This window comes from Sesamum indicum, unplaced genomic scaffold (assembly GCF_000512975.1).
Source record: "Sesamum indicum cultivar Zhongzhi No. 13 unplaced genomic scaffold, S_indicum_v1.0 scaffold00279, whole genome shotgun sequence".
In the NCBI taxonomy this organism is placed as follows: Eukaryota; Viridiplantae; Streptophyta; class Magnoliopsida; order Lamiales; family Pedaliaceae; genus Sesamum; species Sesamum indicum.
In genome coordinates this window covers 5,026-22,108 of record NW_011628173.1, presented here as the reverse complement: position 1 = coordinate 22,108, position 17,083 = coordinate 5,026, and the positions used below count along the sequence as shown (strand labels likewise).

At 33.2% G+C, this 17,083-nt stretch overlaps 1 protein-coding gene across 1 annotated transcript; it reads right to left on the bottom strand.

Annotated features, from left to right (window-relative positions):
• Positions 1-9,461: 9,461 nt before the first annotated feature.
• On the bottom strand, positions 9,462-10,590 carry LOC105180028. Its single transcript, XM_011103695.2, has 2 exons — positions 10,089-10,590; positions 9,462-9,934 (listed from the first exon to the last, which is right to left on the bottom strand). Exons 1-2 carry the CDS (start codon positions 10,113-10,115, stop codon positions 9,536-9,538), a joined length of 426 nt encoding a protein of 141 aa, XP_011101997.1. The 5' UTR covers positions 10,116-10,590; the 3' UTR covers positions 9,462-9,535.
• Between the last annotated feature and the right edge of the window lie 6,493 nt (positions 10,591-17,083).

Genomic DNA, 17,083 nt, shown 5'->3' with positions numbered 1-17,083 from the left:
GGCAAGGATCTTTATGGACAACAACAACTGGATCGGATGGTTGAATCGGGACAACACGATCAGAATGATCCTTCGAATCCGCTTCTTTCCATTCGGGACTGCCATTGTCAACCGAAGCGGAGTCAGAGTCAACCGGCTGGGAAAAGAGCTTACATAGATCATCCCACATGTCTTCGTAAGCAATAACATAGCATTTTCCGATGCGAGATTCCTATAGAAAACAAAGGTGGACGAGACAACCAAAAATTACTGCACATTGTGATACGTGTTACCATTATAAAATGCATATAACAACATTTACCACCAAATACAAAAGAATAAAGCACCTTGCAGAATTCCTTCCAAGTTAAGTCATGCGCGGTGATAAAACGTAGCGTAGTGTTGCAGACAACATCCCTGCAGACAATGAGCCTCCCAAAAACATCATATCTCTCACGTAGGAACTTGACGACATACTTTCCCCAACGAATGTCAATCTTGAGGTCATGATGTTTATGAACCGCTTCCAACGCATCAGTTATGGCGAAGGTGTTCTCCTTATCGGGATGGAAACGACCGTTTCTGGCATGTTTCAGCAGTTTACTGACAAGAGTTCTCTCCATATCCTTGGTCCATTTCGAATAATAGAACATATAACGCTGATAGTAGAACCCATCGGGCCACATCATATACTATTTCCACAAATAGTATGTTGAGACAATATACAAAAAAAGGAAAGGAAGTTGCAGAACAAAAAAGGAACATTCAGTCGCATTTATAGTGGTAACATGGGGAATATTTTTTCATTTTTGGACAATAAACAGAATTCAGGCGAAAATTGTCTGTGAGGTAAGAGAGAATAGTCTGTAGTAATTAAAATGTCAGTTGCATAACATTAAGGTAGGTGATTGTAATTAATGAAAGATATAGCAGTTGTGTAAGAATGGACGTGTCTAAGCATTAATTGCATATGCAGGGGATGTATAGTCAAGTCCAGGTTGCCGCCATTTAGGAAGAATGGCACAATGTTTATTCTATGCAGCAAGTGCCCAATTAATGCACATGCGTTGGATGTGTAAAGGAATGCAGTATGCAGCCATTTACAAACAATGCCATCAAATTTATTATCTGCAGCAGATGGACAATGAATGCTGGAAGTTGTGTGACAATGAATGCAGTAGTTGGGGGGATAGGTAGTTTGTATGAATTAATGCAGAACTCTAAAGTGAAGTGATGGAATTGCGACTTAAGAATGAATGCAGTAGTTGGAAACGGGGATAATATATTATTTGTAAAAGGATGTAAGGAATTGAAGTAAGCTGCATTGGAAATTAAGTACGTGAGAGGGTAAGACACAGTAAGATTAAATTGCTCAACTTGTCAGCAGCAACTTTAGTAAGGCATGAGAGGCGTAACAAGTATAAGAAAATAGTCGAATGAGTGCATACATTATAATAGATGTAGGTTACAAAGTTCAAAATTGCATACGATTGGAGAAAACTTGTCGAAGCACTCTTTTGGAGAATAGAATTGCATAATGTAAAACAAGGAAGAAGTGCTGAGATTGAAAAAAAAGTATATACAGTCGGAGTGATTAAGCAAGCTTAAATATTGAGCGAGTATGCAAGAGTAATTAGCAAAAGAAGTAATAAGACGATCAAGCAATTGCGCAACCATCTACAGCTCCTATTCTCGGCTTGTAGACAATCATTCAAACATTTTATCTGAGTTTCATAGGCTTTATGATTGAGCAACCCAGGAATAATCTCTTTTGACCTGCGGCACATGGGCGGGTCGACCTATTCAAACGTGTCGCAGTAATGACCCTAATTGTAAAGACATGTATGAGATGAGTAAACATGTCTTACATATACGCAATAGGCAACATTGAATGAGTAAATCGTACATGCTCAGAATAGCATATACCATATTTTAAAAAAAAGTTATAGTTGTGAGCTAGAGTTTACTAAAAGAACGAACCGCGTTGCCAGGACACCGGCGAAATATCCGTCTCGGATTAAGAGAAGTCCATGATGTGCGTAAGCGAACATCCCTACCGCAACGGCAAACACGAAGAACAGATTCGGTTGAAGCAGAAGAACGTTGCCTACTACCCGTTCTGCCTTCGTCATTGGTACTACTGAAATTGTTTTGGAAAGGAGCGGTATCCATGAACGATGACCTAGACATAACAGTGCAGGGATGGAGGGTCATGTCATAAAAACGACGGGGATAATCAGAAATTGCTTTAGATTTTGTCCGGAAAGGATTACAAACTCACCGAAGTAGCCGTATGGGAGTGCGAAAAACCAAAATTACATAAACCCTAAAAATGGAGATAAGGGTTCAGGGCAAAATTACAACCCGTTACATATATCAGGGGCTTTGTGGTTACAGAGAATATTTGGATAAAGATAAGCTTACCGTGAAGACGATGAATGAATTCGTCCAGTACAACGGATAGGTGGGAGGTTCCCCTTTCGGCAAAAAAACAGCTTCAAACAGAAATTGGGGAAAGAGAGGGAAGGGAAATGATGAGGAAACGGGCAGGAGCGGTGGGCATATGCGTATTGTAAATTGTACAAATAGAAGGGGGCATTAACGTAATAGAACAAGTACATCGTGGAAGTAATACATGAAGGTAAATAGAAGAAAAAGGATAGATTGCGAAATTAATCCCTATAGGTAAACATTGGTCTATCTATCCCATCTGAACCAATCTAACTAGCAATCCTAAATTAATCCGGAGGGGGGGATATGAAGTGGGGGAAAGTAAACATGACCTAATTGGAGAAGTCTGATATGAGGGCCAGATATGTATAAGCATGCAAATCAAGGTAAAAGGAAACAAAAAGAATTACATGGATATATTTTTAATTTGGAAGTTGCAATTTGAATTATATTTTTGTATATTATTTATAGGGGTAATTACACTTCCATTCTCTGAGATTTGGTGTACTTACATGTAGACCACCCATAATTTTAAAAATTATATCTAACATCCCTGAAATTTGTTCCGACTAACTAATAAGTCTATATGTTAGTCAAAGTTCACTGCATATGCCATATTAGCAAAAAAAAAAAAAAGTGGATAAAGATCTAAATTTATTCATGATTGAGTTATTATCGATTTATTACAAGTCAAATAGATATTTTTACGATCAAATTATCCTCATACGTCTTCACACGTTAATGAATGTGTGGAGGTATAAATTCACCATTGAAATGGTAGTTTGGTTGGAAAAAATATTTTACCTATAATAAGTCAATCGAGAGTAAATATCAATTTTCATTCAAATTTTTTATTAATATCAACAAATTCAATGAATTTTAACTAACGGAATGATCTATTTGTTAGACGTACTAGATATAATTTTTCAAATTATAGGAAATTTATGTATAATTACACTAAAACACAGGAAAATGGGATTGTGATACAAAAAATACACAAATTTAATAAAAATTATAATTAAATATTAAATGAATACAAGAAAAAAAGAAAAAAAACTTTCATTCCCTACATGCTGGGGAATTGCTAATATCATATCTAATTCCTAATCTAAGGGAATAAGTATTCCCTAACTTCTAACATACCAATCAAAACGTAGGAATGAACTTGGAAATGCGCATTCCCTTCAAATTCCATTCCTAAGTACCAATTCCACCTTTCGTGAATTCACAAAGATTTCACTTTTTCTAGGGTAGACAGGATCCGATGTGTATTATTTCAGTCATTTTGTCCTCAATATTCGAATTTTTAAATTTCAGGATAAAATTATAAAAATGAATTTGTACAGGACTAAAATTGTCATCCCATGCTTACAGAACTAAAATTGCAATTTCTCCGTACATATTCATATGCCAACAAACATATATCTAACATAGATTAACTTTAAGGAAAAAAATATTAAAAACTTATGTTTTTCGACACATCTAAAATTCTCAACTCATTTAAAATGGAATAACATAAGTAAAAATAACAAATTTCTGTCTCTGAAACTAAGATTTCCGTCTCTATATCAAATTAGCGCCGGAAAACGGTCGCCACAATCCGTGGCTGAAAGCCCCGTGGCTAAATTATTAGCGACGGAAATATTCTGTCTCTAATTCTTAGATCGAATATTTCCATCGCTGATTCTGTCGACCAACAAGAAGAAAGTTTAAGTGTAATCCATCTCTGATTTTCGTAGGCAATCCGACTCTGATTCTGTCGATAAAAAAGGAAATTCCGTCTCTAAAGGTAAAGTATTTTTTTTTTGTTAATTCCGTCTCTGAAATGCAGAAAATATTTCGTCTCTAAAACCTTACAAATTTCCGTCTCTAATCGATTTCTGATTCGGTCTCTAAACTTTCAAAATTTTCCGTCTTTAATTAGTTTTGGTTTTTTTATTGGGTAGATTTTTTAATTTCTGTACCCAAATTTATATCCTGGTCATTATACCATCACATACATTCCATCAATACCAAAATTTGAATTTTCCAAACTAGAACAATAAATATTAACAAAAAAGATACTCATAATACAAAAACACTAATATAAACTAAGTCATAAACAACCAACAGAAAAAAGAAACTAATTATCTTTCCTGGAATGTTGTTACTCCTGGTGTCCAGACCCACCAACAAATTGATGGTTTGTGTATTACACATCTTGAAGTAATTTTCGAACTAATTCTTGTAGGTCTGCCTCCCTCTTCCGAGCCTCTTCCTCCCTCTTTCGAGCTTCTTCAAGAGCAATTTCGAGCAATTTTCTATTTTTTTCTTCTCGTCTTGAAAATTCCTCTTCCATTTTTGCAGCATCAGAGCGCATGTCCTCCACAACTTTTGTTAACTCATTCTTCTGGTCAGATTCTTTAAGAGTAGAACTGAAGGAACTTGAACTTGTAAATGAGAAGCTAAATCCAAATCCATATAAGCGTCCTATTGAAGGACCTCCATGGATATCATACCAAGTTTAGATATCGAATGAAAACTATGAAGAAAAATCAGTACAACCCGTTTTTGCAATGTATTCTTCCTATGCAAGTACATTAGATGCAACGGAATATTTATGTAATAAAAGTCTAACAAAATTTCTCAAAATATATACAAACCAATATTTAAATCCAATGAAAAATTTTACTTACACTAATTCTTTTGGATTTGTTGTCCATGAACTCCCCAATTCCTTTGTTCTTTCTATGGCATCTTTGAAATAATTCAAGATCAGTCACTTCTGTACCAAGTTCTTTTTCCTATAGTTTACAAAAAAATATTAATTCACATGTCAATAAATTGCGTGAATCAATTTTTTACTATGTGTAAATGCACATCACTCCTATTCAAAAAACTTGTGTTGCCGCATTTAGAGCATGGACATTTGATTTGTCCATTATTAAGAAATCGTGGGTTACCAAAGGCAAAGTTCAAGAACTCCTTATCAACCCCTTGTTACGAATTCATCTAAAAGAAACCCATTATCATCCAAGCGCCTCCACATCCAACTACAGTGAATATTCATTATTCTTCAATTTTTAAAAATTTTAGATATACCACCATTCTTATATTGTTCAATTAAATTGTGCCTTTAAAAATTAACAGATAATTACAATTTCCTCTTAACTGTAAGTCATAGGACTAAACATAGAATACAACGCCCTATGTTAGCAAAGCCAAGGAAAAAGATCTCATTTTTGGTCGACTAAAACTTTAACATTTTTGAATATTGAGGAAAAACCTCAATAAAATCCACAAATGTTTGTGTACAAACTTTTTTCTATTGTAATTTACATAAGATCCCGACTTATCACAAAATTAAATCCACCTCGAATGCATTTCTAGCTGGTATAAGCATAATTGGAATAATCAATGGTATAAGCATAACTGGAATAATCAATAAAAAGAATAAAAAGAAAAAATATCCAACCCAATCGCAAATGTAAGGTCCAGGCAAGCAAATCAACACTCACCGCAAACAATAGACTACAGAAACGAAGTCACATACAAAAATACTGATACATGAATAACAAAAGAACCTGACTTAGATTTCTTAAAACCAATCGCAAATATGACATAAAATTAGGCAATTCTCCACATATTTATATATTTATATATATATATAGATTTATATAATTCATATAAATTAAATAAATATTAAATATATTAGTTTCTTTATATAATTTAAATATAAATATGTTACATATAATATATAATATATATAGAATATATAATTAATACAATTAAAAAATATATATAAAAAAATTCAATTTTTCAATGAGATTCGATTCAGTGAGTCTGTAATAAAAAAAATCATACTGAACAGTTTAAAGTTATATAAAATATCAATTATTTAAAATTATGCAATTGAAATATATAAAAATATTTTGTAGCTGAGAATGTTCACAATTTATAGTAAATTTATATATTTATAAATGTTAGTATTATATTGATTTAGCTATCATCTTATATTATTAAACATAGGTTAATCGAACCATCAAAATTCAAATAAGACCGTTGGATATGATCATACTTATAGAAAAATACACTTGGTAAAATTTTAGACGTATTGGATATACAGATGTCAAGATATCGTACTCAGAACATAAGAATAATCATTCAAGTCGGTGTATCGTAGAATCAGGCCATGTGATTTTAAATCAAATCGTCCGATATGAATCTGTTGAACACGGCCTTATGATCTAATGGACACGGTCTTATATATATTGTTTAGAAAAAATAAATTAATTAGAATAAAAGAAGCAACACCATATCTGTGATGAATATATTTATCCCCCGATACTTCTCTCCAAACATGTTTTTCTTACACAACAATACTCTCCTCCTCAGTATTATTTACGGCCTTTTCCGGTCGTCGTGGTGGCTGTTGGTAGCATTGTCTCCGACAACTCTTCATGGTTGCATTGTCTCTGACAATTCTTCAAACATAAAGGGTTAGTGATTCCAGTGCTGCTGCAGGTTATGTAACATTGCCTCAAACAAACAGCCACGGGATCGTCTGCGCCTGCTACACAAGCAATGATCACTGCCATCACCATCAACACAGACACAGCACTCATCACCCCTTTGTTCTTCATTTTCTTATATATAATGTTTTTCTTCTTACAATTTATATATGTTTGTTGCATGCAGTGTGAGCGCATCCCTCGTTTATATAGATTTTTCAAGAAAATAATATAGAAAGAAGTTTCGGATATTATAAGTATTTGCAATTATTAATTGCTTGAATTTTTTTATGTAATTAATAATTTTCATGTTATTCATATTGTTTTCTTTGGTATTTTGTTGTATATGAAAAATCTTAGTCTAATGAGTAGTAATTCGCCATAAATTAATTATCTAATGGGTTCGATTGCTTGTAAAGAATTATTTTATTATCTATTATTTATTGGATGGGTTCTTTCGACCAAATTGTGTAGTTTTGACTCGATCATGAATTTTCAGATTTTTTAGGGTTTTTTCTTTTTTAAATTTTTGTAGAAATTTCTTATTAATTACCATTATAAACCATACTATTTTTAATTTTTGACTTTATTGGAATTTCCTATTAATTACTATTCAACATACTATATATGTTTATTAATTATTAACTAAATTAAACATGTTAATAATCTAAATGTTATTATTAATTGGATAAGTTAGTAAACTGAGTAATTAAATATTACCAAGTTTAATTATCAACACCATTTAAGTCTGATATGAGGGCCAGATAGAGGTATAAGCATGCAAATCAAGGTAAAAGGACACAAAAAGAATTACATGGATATATTTTGAATTTGGAAGTTGCAATTTGAATTTCTTTTTTATTATTTATAGGGGTAATTACACTTCCATTCCCTGAGATTTGGTGTACTTACATGTAGACCACACACAATTTTTAAAAAATTATATCTAACATCCCTAAAATTTCTTCCGACTAACTAACAAGTCTATATGTTAGTCAAAGTTCACTGCATTTGCCATATTAGAAAAAAAAAAGTGGATAAAAATCTAAATTTTTTTATGAGCAAATCATCCTTATATGTCTTCGCACGTTAATGAATGTGTGGAGGTATATTTTCACCGTTAAAATGGTAGTCTGGTTGGAAAAAATATTTTACCTGTAATAAGTCAAGCGAGAGCAAATATCAATTTTCATTCAAATTTTTTATTAATATCAACAAATTCAGTGAATTTTGACTAACGGAATGATCTATTTGTTAGACGTACTAGATATAATTTTCCAAATTACAAAAAATTTATGTATAATTACACCAAAACTCAGAAAAATGAAATTGTGATAAAAAATACACAAATTTAATAACAATTATAACCAAACATTAAATTAATACAAGAAAAAAGGAAAAAAACTTTCATTCCCTACATGCTGGGGAATAGCTAATATCATGCACGGGGGATGACTAATCCCTAATCTAAGGGAATAAGTATTCCCTAACTTCTAACATACCAATAATCAGAACGAGGAATGAATTTGGAAATGTGCATTTCCTTCAAATTGCAATCCTACGTACCAATCCCACCTTTCTTGAATTCACAAAGACTTCACTTTTTCTAGGGTAGACAGGATGCTATGCGTATTATTTTAGTCATTTTGTCCTCAATATTCGAATTTTTAAATTTCAGGATAAAATTTTGAAAATGCATTTATACAGGACTAAAATTGTCATCCAATACTTACAGAACTAAAATTGCAATTTCTCCGTACATATTCATATGCCAACAAACATATATCTAAGATAGATTAACTTTAAGTACAAAAAATTTAAAACTTATGTTTTTATACACATCTAAAATTTCCAACTCGTTTCAAATGGAATAACATAAGTAAAAATAACGATTTCCGTCTTTGAAACTAGGATATCTGTCTCTATAACAAATTAGCGATGGAAACCGGTCGCCGCAGTCCGTGGTTGAAAGCCCCGTGGCAAAATTATTAGCGACGAAAATATTCCGTCTCTAATTCTTAGCTTCCATCGCTGATTCTGTCGACAAACAAGAAGAAAGTTTAAGTGTAATCCGTCTCTGATTTCCGTAGGCAATCCGACTCTGATTCCGTCGATAAAAAAAGAAATTGCGTCTCTAAAGGTAAAGTATTTGTTTGTTAATCCTGTCTCTAATTCCGTCTCTGAAATGCAAAAAATATTCCGTCTCTAAAACCTTACAAATTTCCGTCTCTAATCCGTCTCTGAAATGCAAAAAATATTCCGTCTCTAAAACCTTACAAATTTCCGTCTCTAATCCGTCTCTGATTCGGCCTCTAAAAATATTCCGTCTCTAAAACCTTACAAATTTCCGTCTCTAATCCGTCTCTGATTCGGCCTCTAAACTTTCAAAATTTTCCGTCTCTAATCCGTCTTTAATTAGTTTTGGGTTTTTTTGGGCAAATTTTTTAATTTCTGTAACCAAATTAATATCCTGGTCATTATACCATCACATACATTCCATCAATACCAAAATTTGAATTTTCCAAACTAGAACAATAAATATTAACAAAAAAGATACTCATAATACAACAACACTAATATAAACTAAGTCATTAACAACCAACAGAAAAAATAAACTAATTATCTTTCCTGGAATGTTGTTGCTCCTGGAGTGCAGACCCACCAGCAAATTGATAGTTTTTGTATTCCACATCTTGAAGTAATTTTCGAACTAATTCTTGTAGGTCTGCCTCTCTCTTCCGAGCCTCTTCCTCCCTCTTTCGAGCTTCTTCAAGAGCAATTTCAAGCAATTTTCTATTTTTGTCTTCTCGTCTTGAAAATTCTTCTTCCATTTTTGCAGCATTAGAGCGCATGTCCTCCACAGCTTTTGTTAACTCATTGTTCTGGTCAGATTCTTTAAGAGTAGAACTGACTGAACTTGAGCTTGTAGATGAGGAGCTACATCCAAATCCATATAAGCGTCCTTTTGAAGGACCTCTAGTGATATCATACCAAGTTGAGATATCGAATGAAAACTGTGAAGAAAAATCAGTACAACCCCTGTTTGCAATGTATTCTTCCTATGCAAGTACATTAGATACAACGGAATATTTACGTAATAAAAGTCTAAGAAAATTTCTCAACATATATACAAACCAATATTTAAATCCAATTACAAATTGTACTTACACTAATTCTTTTGGATTTGTTGTCCATGAACTCCCCAATTCCTTTGTTCTTTCTATGGCATCTTTGAAATAATTCAAGATCCGTCACTTCTGTAACAAGTTTTTTTTTCTATAGTTTACAGAAAAATATTAATTCACATGTCAATAAATTGCGTGAATCAATTTTTTACTATGTGTAAATGCGCATCACTCCGATTCAAAAATCTTGTGTTATCGCATTTAGAGCATGGACATTTGATTTGTCCATTATTTAGAAATCATGGGTTACCAAAGGCAAAGTTCAAGAACTCCTGATCAACCCCTTGTTACGAATTCATCTAAAAAAAAATCCATTATCACCCAAACGCCTCCACATCCAACTACGGTGAATATTCATTACTCTTCAATTTTTAAAAATTTTAGATATACCACCATTCTTATATTGTTCAATTAAATTGTGCCTTTAAAAATTAACAGATAATTACAATTTCCTCTTAACTGTAAGTCATAGGACTAAACATAGAACATAACGCCGTATGTTCCAACCCACAAGGCTCCTACAAGTACGGCAAGATCAACATCACCCGCACCATCAAGATTGCTAACTCTCGCTCTTCCTCCAATGGCAAGCTCAGATTTGGCATCAACGGTGTGTCACATGTGGACGCCGAGACCCCATTGAAGTTGGCAGAGTACTACGGTGTGGCTGACAAAGTATTCACCTACAATCTGATGAAGGACGAGCCTCAAGAGGGCAACAAAGTGGAAGTGGCTCCCAACGTGGTGAATGGAACATACAAGGCGTCGAAGCCACTTGCGAGAGAGAGAGTTAGAGATTGTTTTCTTCTTTCTTTTCTTCTTCGGCCGTGAGAGAGAGAGTTAGAGGAGATACCGTGAGAGAGAGATAGAGTTAGAGGAGGGGTAGTTGATGTTGAGTTAAGAGAGAGAGAGGTTCATGACTTAAAATTAGGTAATTCTCCACATATATATATTTATATATATATATTTTTATATAATTCATATAAATTAAATAAATATTAAATATATTAGTTTCTTTATATAATTTAAATATAAATATGTTACATATAATATATAATATATATAGAATATATAATTAACACAATTAAAAAATATATATAAAAAAATTTGATTTTTCAATGTGATTCGATTCAGTGAGTCTGTAATAAAAAAAAATCATACCGAACAGTTTAAAGTTATATAAAATATCAATTATTTGAAATAATGCAATTGAAATATGTAAAAATGTTTTGTAGCTGAGAATGTTCACTATCTGTAGTAAATTTATATATTTATAAATGTTAGTATTATATTGATTGAACTATCATCTTATATTGTTGAACATAGGTTAATCGGACCATCAAAATTCAAATAAGACCGTTGATATGATCATACTTACTGAAAAATACTTTTGGTAAAGTTTTAGACTTATTCGATATATGGATGTCAAGATATCGTACTCAAAACATAAAAATAATCATTCAAGTCGGTGTATCGTAGAATCAGGCCATGTAATTTAAATTAAGCCGTCCGATATGAATCTGATGAACACGGTCTTATGATCTAATGGACACGGTCTTATATATAGTGATTAGAAAAAATAAATTAATTAGAATAAAAGAAACAACACCATATCTGTGATGAATATATATATATATATATATATTAGAAATAACATGTTTTATTACAACACATCGAGATTTATCGTATATATATATTAGAAATGACATGTTTTATTACAACACATCGAGATTTATCGTATATATATATTAGAAATGACATGTTTTATTACAACACATCGAGATTTATCCCCCGATACTTCTCTCCAAACATGTTTTTCTTACACAACAATACTCTCCTCCTCAGTATTATTTACGGCCTTTTCCAGTCGTCGTGGTGGTTGTTGGTAACATTGTCTCCGACAGCTCTTCATGGTTGCATTGTTTCTGACAATTCTTCAAACAGAAAGGGTCAGTGATTCCAGTGCTGGTGCAGGTTATGTAACATTGCCTCAAACAAACAGCCACCGGATCGTCTGCGCCTGCTACACAAGCAATGATCACTGCCATCACCATCAACACAGACACAGCACTCATCACCCCTTTGTTCTTCATTTTCTTATATATAATGTTTTTCTTCTTACAATTTATATATGTTTGTTGCATGGAGTGTGAGCGCATCCCTCGTTTATATAGATTTTTCAAGAAAATAATATAGAAAGAAGTTTCGGATATTATAAGTAGATTATTTAATTTGCAATTATTAATTGCTTGAATTTTTTTATGTAATTAATAATTTTCATATTATTCATATTGTTTTCTTTGGTATTTTGTTGTATATGAAAAATCTTAGTCTAATGAGTAGTAATTAGCCATAAATTAATTATCTAATGGGTTCGATTGCTTGTAAAGAATTATTTTATTATCTATTATTTATAGGATGGGGTCTTTCGACCAAATTGTGTAGTTTTGACTCGATCATGAATTTTCAGATTTTTTAGGGTTTTTTCTTTTTTAAATTTTTGTAGAAATTTCTTATTAATTACCATTATATACCATACTATTTTTAATTTTTGACTTTATAGGAATTTCCTATTAATTACTATTCAACATACTATATATGTTTATTAATTATTAACCAAATTAAACATGTTAATAATCTAAATGTTATTATTAATTGGATAAGTTAGTAAACTGAGTAATTAAATATTACCAAGTTTAATTATCAACACCATTTAAGTCTGATATGAGGGCCAGATATGTATAAGCATGCAAATCAAGGTAAAAGGACACAAAAAGAATTACATGGATATATTTTTAATTTGGAAGTTGCAATTTGAATTATATTTTTGTATATTATTTATAGGGGTAATTACACTTCCATTCCCTGAGATTTGGTGTACTTACATGTAGACCACACACAATTTTTAAAAAATTATATCTAACATCCCGAAAATTTCTTCCGACTAACTAACAAGTCTATATGTTAGTCAAAGTTCACTGCATTTGCCATATTAGCAAAAAGAAAGTGGATAAAAATCTATATTTTTTTCATGATTGAGTTATTATCGATTTATTGCAAGTCAAATAGGTATTTTTATGACCAAATCATCCTTATATGTCTTCACACGTTAATGAATGTGTAGAAGTATATTTTCACCGTTAAAATGGTAGTCTGGTTGGAAAAAATGTTTTACCTCTAATAAGTCAAGCGAGAGTAAATATCAATTTTCATTCAAATTTTTTATTAATATCAACAAATTCAGTGAATTTTAACTAACGGAATGATCTATTTGTTAGACGTACTAGATATAATTTTCCAAATTACAGAAAGTTTATATATAATTACACCAAAACTCAGAAAAAGGGAATTGTGATACAAAAAATACACAAATTTAATAACAATTATAACTAAATATTAAATTAATACAAGAAAAAAAGAAAAAAACTTTCATTCCCTACATGCTGGGGAATAGCTAATATCATGCACGGGGGATAACTAATCCCTAATCTAAGGGAGTAAGTATTCCCTAACTTCTAACATACCAATAATCAAAACGAGGAATGAATTTGGAAATGTGCATTTCCTTCAAATTGCAATCCTACATACCAATCCCACCTGTTAGTAACTCTCGGTGGCCCAAGTAATTAAAAGAGCCGGCCCACTTCGGCAGCCCAAGAACCCGACCCGGTAAACCCGACCCACGAACCCATTACTTAAATGTTTTGGCTGAACCCTAATATCACTCTTGTCTTTCTCTCTTCTCACTTGCGCCGACAGTCAGGAAAGCTTCAATGGCTTTCCTTTCTCACCTGTTTTCTCAACCGTATAAATAGGAGCTCTCTCCTCTCTTTTCGGTGAACTGAAATCGAGAAATACCCGAATCCTCTTAACTCTTCTTTGTGAGAATCGTGAGCCTTGAGGTGTCGTTTGCGACTGGGTGAGATAGTGATCTGAGTGATCCGGTTCGTTGAGGTCGTGTCTCCGTGTGGTGTTACTGTGGGCTTGGTGCCGTTTGGGAACGGAACTTACAGTGGCCGTGTCCCTCTCATTCTTGGACCTGGTGTTTTCTGAGCCGACTATATTAACAAGTGTTTGTCTCTGTTGAATCCTTAGTTTTAATCCTTCTGTTATTTTATTATACTGTAATATTGGCCTGTATAATTTTTAAGGAGTTTCGTACTCCAAATCGGTTTGTAATAGTTGATAGGATTGTTTTGATATCCACTCTACAGTGGTATCAGAGCCGTGGTTCTGATCCGTAAACGCTCCGGTGGTGGTAACTTGCTGAAACCCCTCCTTTTAAGTTTCCGCATTTTCATTACAGTTATATTATCTCCCATATTATCTGTGTGTGAGGTGCTTATTCCCCCTGATTACCCTCCTGGCCGGACCCTTGAGGTCGTCGGGTATCTGGACTGGGTGTTAGGCTGGAGAGGCCTCGGATTCTACTCTGCTTTTAATATTAACTGTCGCGGTTATCTCATTATTATTCACTGTTTTGTGAAATCTTGGAATATTAGTTATTTCTGCTTGGTGCTTAAATCTCTTAAAAACTGTGGATATCTCGGTCTCTGGTTGAAATACTGCTGTGTGCCTGTTCTTGGTGAACTGTAATACACTATACATTGTGAAACTTTGAATATACCGTATTACTTCTGCTTTGTGCTTGACTCACTGTTGACTCTTGCTTTCTATACCCTGCTCCGCATTTTCTGAGACTAAATTCTTTGGTGTTTTTTCATAATTTTTGTGAAATCTGTGCTATTCATATCTGCTTGGACTATTGCTGTGTCACCTGTTCACAAACCACTGCAATAAAATTTTCTGAAAAACCTCCTTTTAAAAACCGTTTTTTCTGAAAATTTCTCCTTTCAATGGCCGGATACAATTTGCAACCTTTCGATGGTAAAAGTGATTTTTCAATTTGGCAACAAAAAATAAAGGGAATTCTTATTCAACAAAAGGTTTTTAAGGCCATTGATGGTAAGTACTCTGATTCCATTTCTGAAGAAAAGGCTCTAGAAAATGACGAATATGCGTATTCTTCTATAATCCTGAACCTGTCTGATAATGTTTTAAGAAAAGTTGGTAAACAAGACACAGCTAGAGATTTATGGAAAAAACTTGAGGATCTTTACACTGATGTTTCGCTTCCGAGTAAACTGTTCTTGCTTGAAAAGTTTTTCAAATACAAACTCGATTTATCCAAAACCATTGATGAAAACCTTGATGATTTCACTAAGTTAGTGCAAGACATAAAGTTGACTGGTGATAAAAATATTGATGAGTATTCTCCTATTGTGCTCTTGAATGCTATACCTGATACATATGCTGATGTGAAAGCCGCGATTAAATATGGTAGAGATAGTGTAAGTCTTGATATTGTTGTTAATGGCCTAAAAAGCAAAGAGATCGATCTAAAAACAAATAGACCTAGTAATAATCATCATGAAGTGAACTCAGTACGAGGTAGGTCTAATTTTAGGAATCCTAATAACAGGTACAATAATAGGAGTAAGAGTCGGAATAAAAATAGGAGTAAATCCAGAAATAGAGATTATTCTCATAAGGATGATAAACTTAGAGAGAGAAGATGCTATAACTGCGGCTTGAAAGGTCATTATATCAAGGACTGTAGAAAACCTAGACGGGATAATAGGGATAACAATGGAGAAGAAAAAGAACGAGTGAACAATGTTATTGATGAATCTGGAGAAGTTTTTGTGGTTTCTGATGTGAATTCCGTGCTTCCCTTAAGTATGCATGAATGGCTTATTGACTCTGGCTGTACTTTTCATATAAGTCCTTTTAAAAGCATTTTTTCAAATCTTAAACTTGGTGAATTTGGCTCTGTGTCTATGGCAAACGAAAAACGCTGTGATATTAAGGGTATTGGTGACATTTCCTTGATCTTTGATAATGGTTATAAAATGACTCTCAAGCATGTTAGATATGTTCCTGAACTTAGTCACAACCTTATTTCTTGTGCTGTTTTAGAAGATGAGGGTTTAGAAGGTAGATGGGGAAAGGGCATTATGAAATCATGAAAGGCTCCCTTGTCATTTTCAAAGCTGAAAAAAGACGCAATTTATACTTATGCTCTGTGACATATGACTCCTTGGCTGCTTCTGTGAACATGCATGACAAAACCGTTCTTTGGCATAAACGTTTTGGGCATATTAGCCAAAAAGGACTTGAGTTTTTAAACAAAGAAGGCATCCTAAGTGATAACATTGATAAACTGCCATTTTGTGATGATTGTGTTATGGGAAAACAACATCGTGTGCATTTTCCTGCTACACCTTCCCCAAACCCTTCTTTGTCATCTTGCATTCTTGACTACGTTCATGCTGATGTGTGGGGTCCCTCTAAAGAACCTACCCATGGGGGAAATCGATATTTTTTGTCCATTGTTGATAACTTTTCCCAAAAAGTATTTGTTTTCTTGCTTAAACACAAATCTGAGGTTTTTGAAAAGTTTGAGAATTGGAAAACCCTCGTTGAAAATCAAACTGGAAAAAATCTTAAATCTCTTCGCACCGATAACGGCCTTGAGTTTTGCAACAAACAATTTGATGATCTTTGTGATAAGTTTGGTATTAAGAGGCACAAAACAACTCCCTACACCCCACAGCAAAATGGTGTTGCTGAACGAATGAATCGAACTTTACTTGAAAAAGTAAGATGCTTGCTAATTAGTTCAGGCTTACAAAAAATTTTTTGGGGTGAAGCTGTGCTAACTGCTGCGTATTTGATAAATTTATCTCCATCTGTGCCTTTACTTGGGAAGTCACCTGAAACTGTTTGGAGTGGTAAGAAGCCTGATATTTCTTTATTGCGCACTTTTGGTTGTTCTGCTTTTGTTCATCAAACTACTGATAAACTTGAACCTCGCTCCTTGAAATGTGTCTTTATTGGTTATCCTAATGGGGTCAAAGGGTATAGGCTGTGGGTTAGAAGCAAACCAGGTTTTAAAGTCATCATTAGTAGAGATGT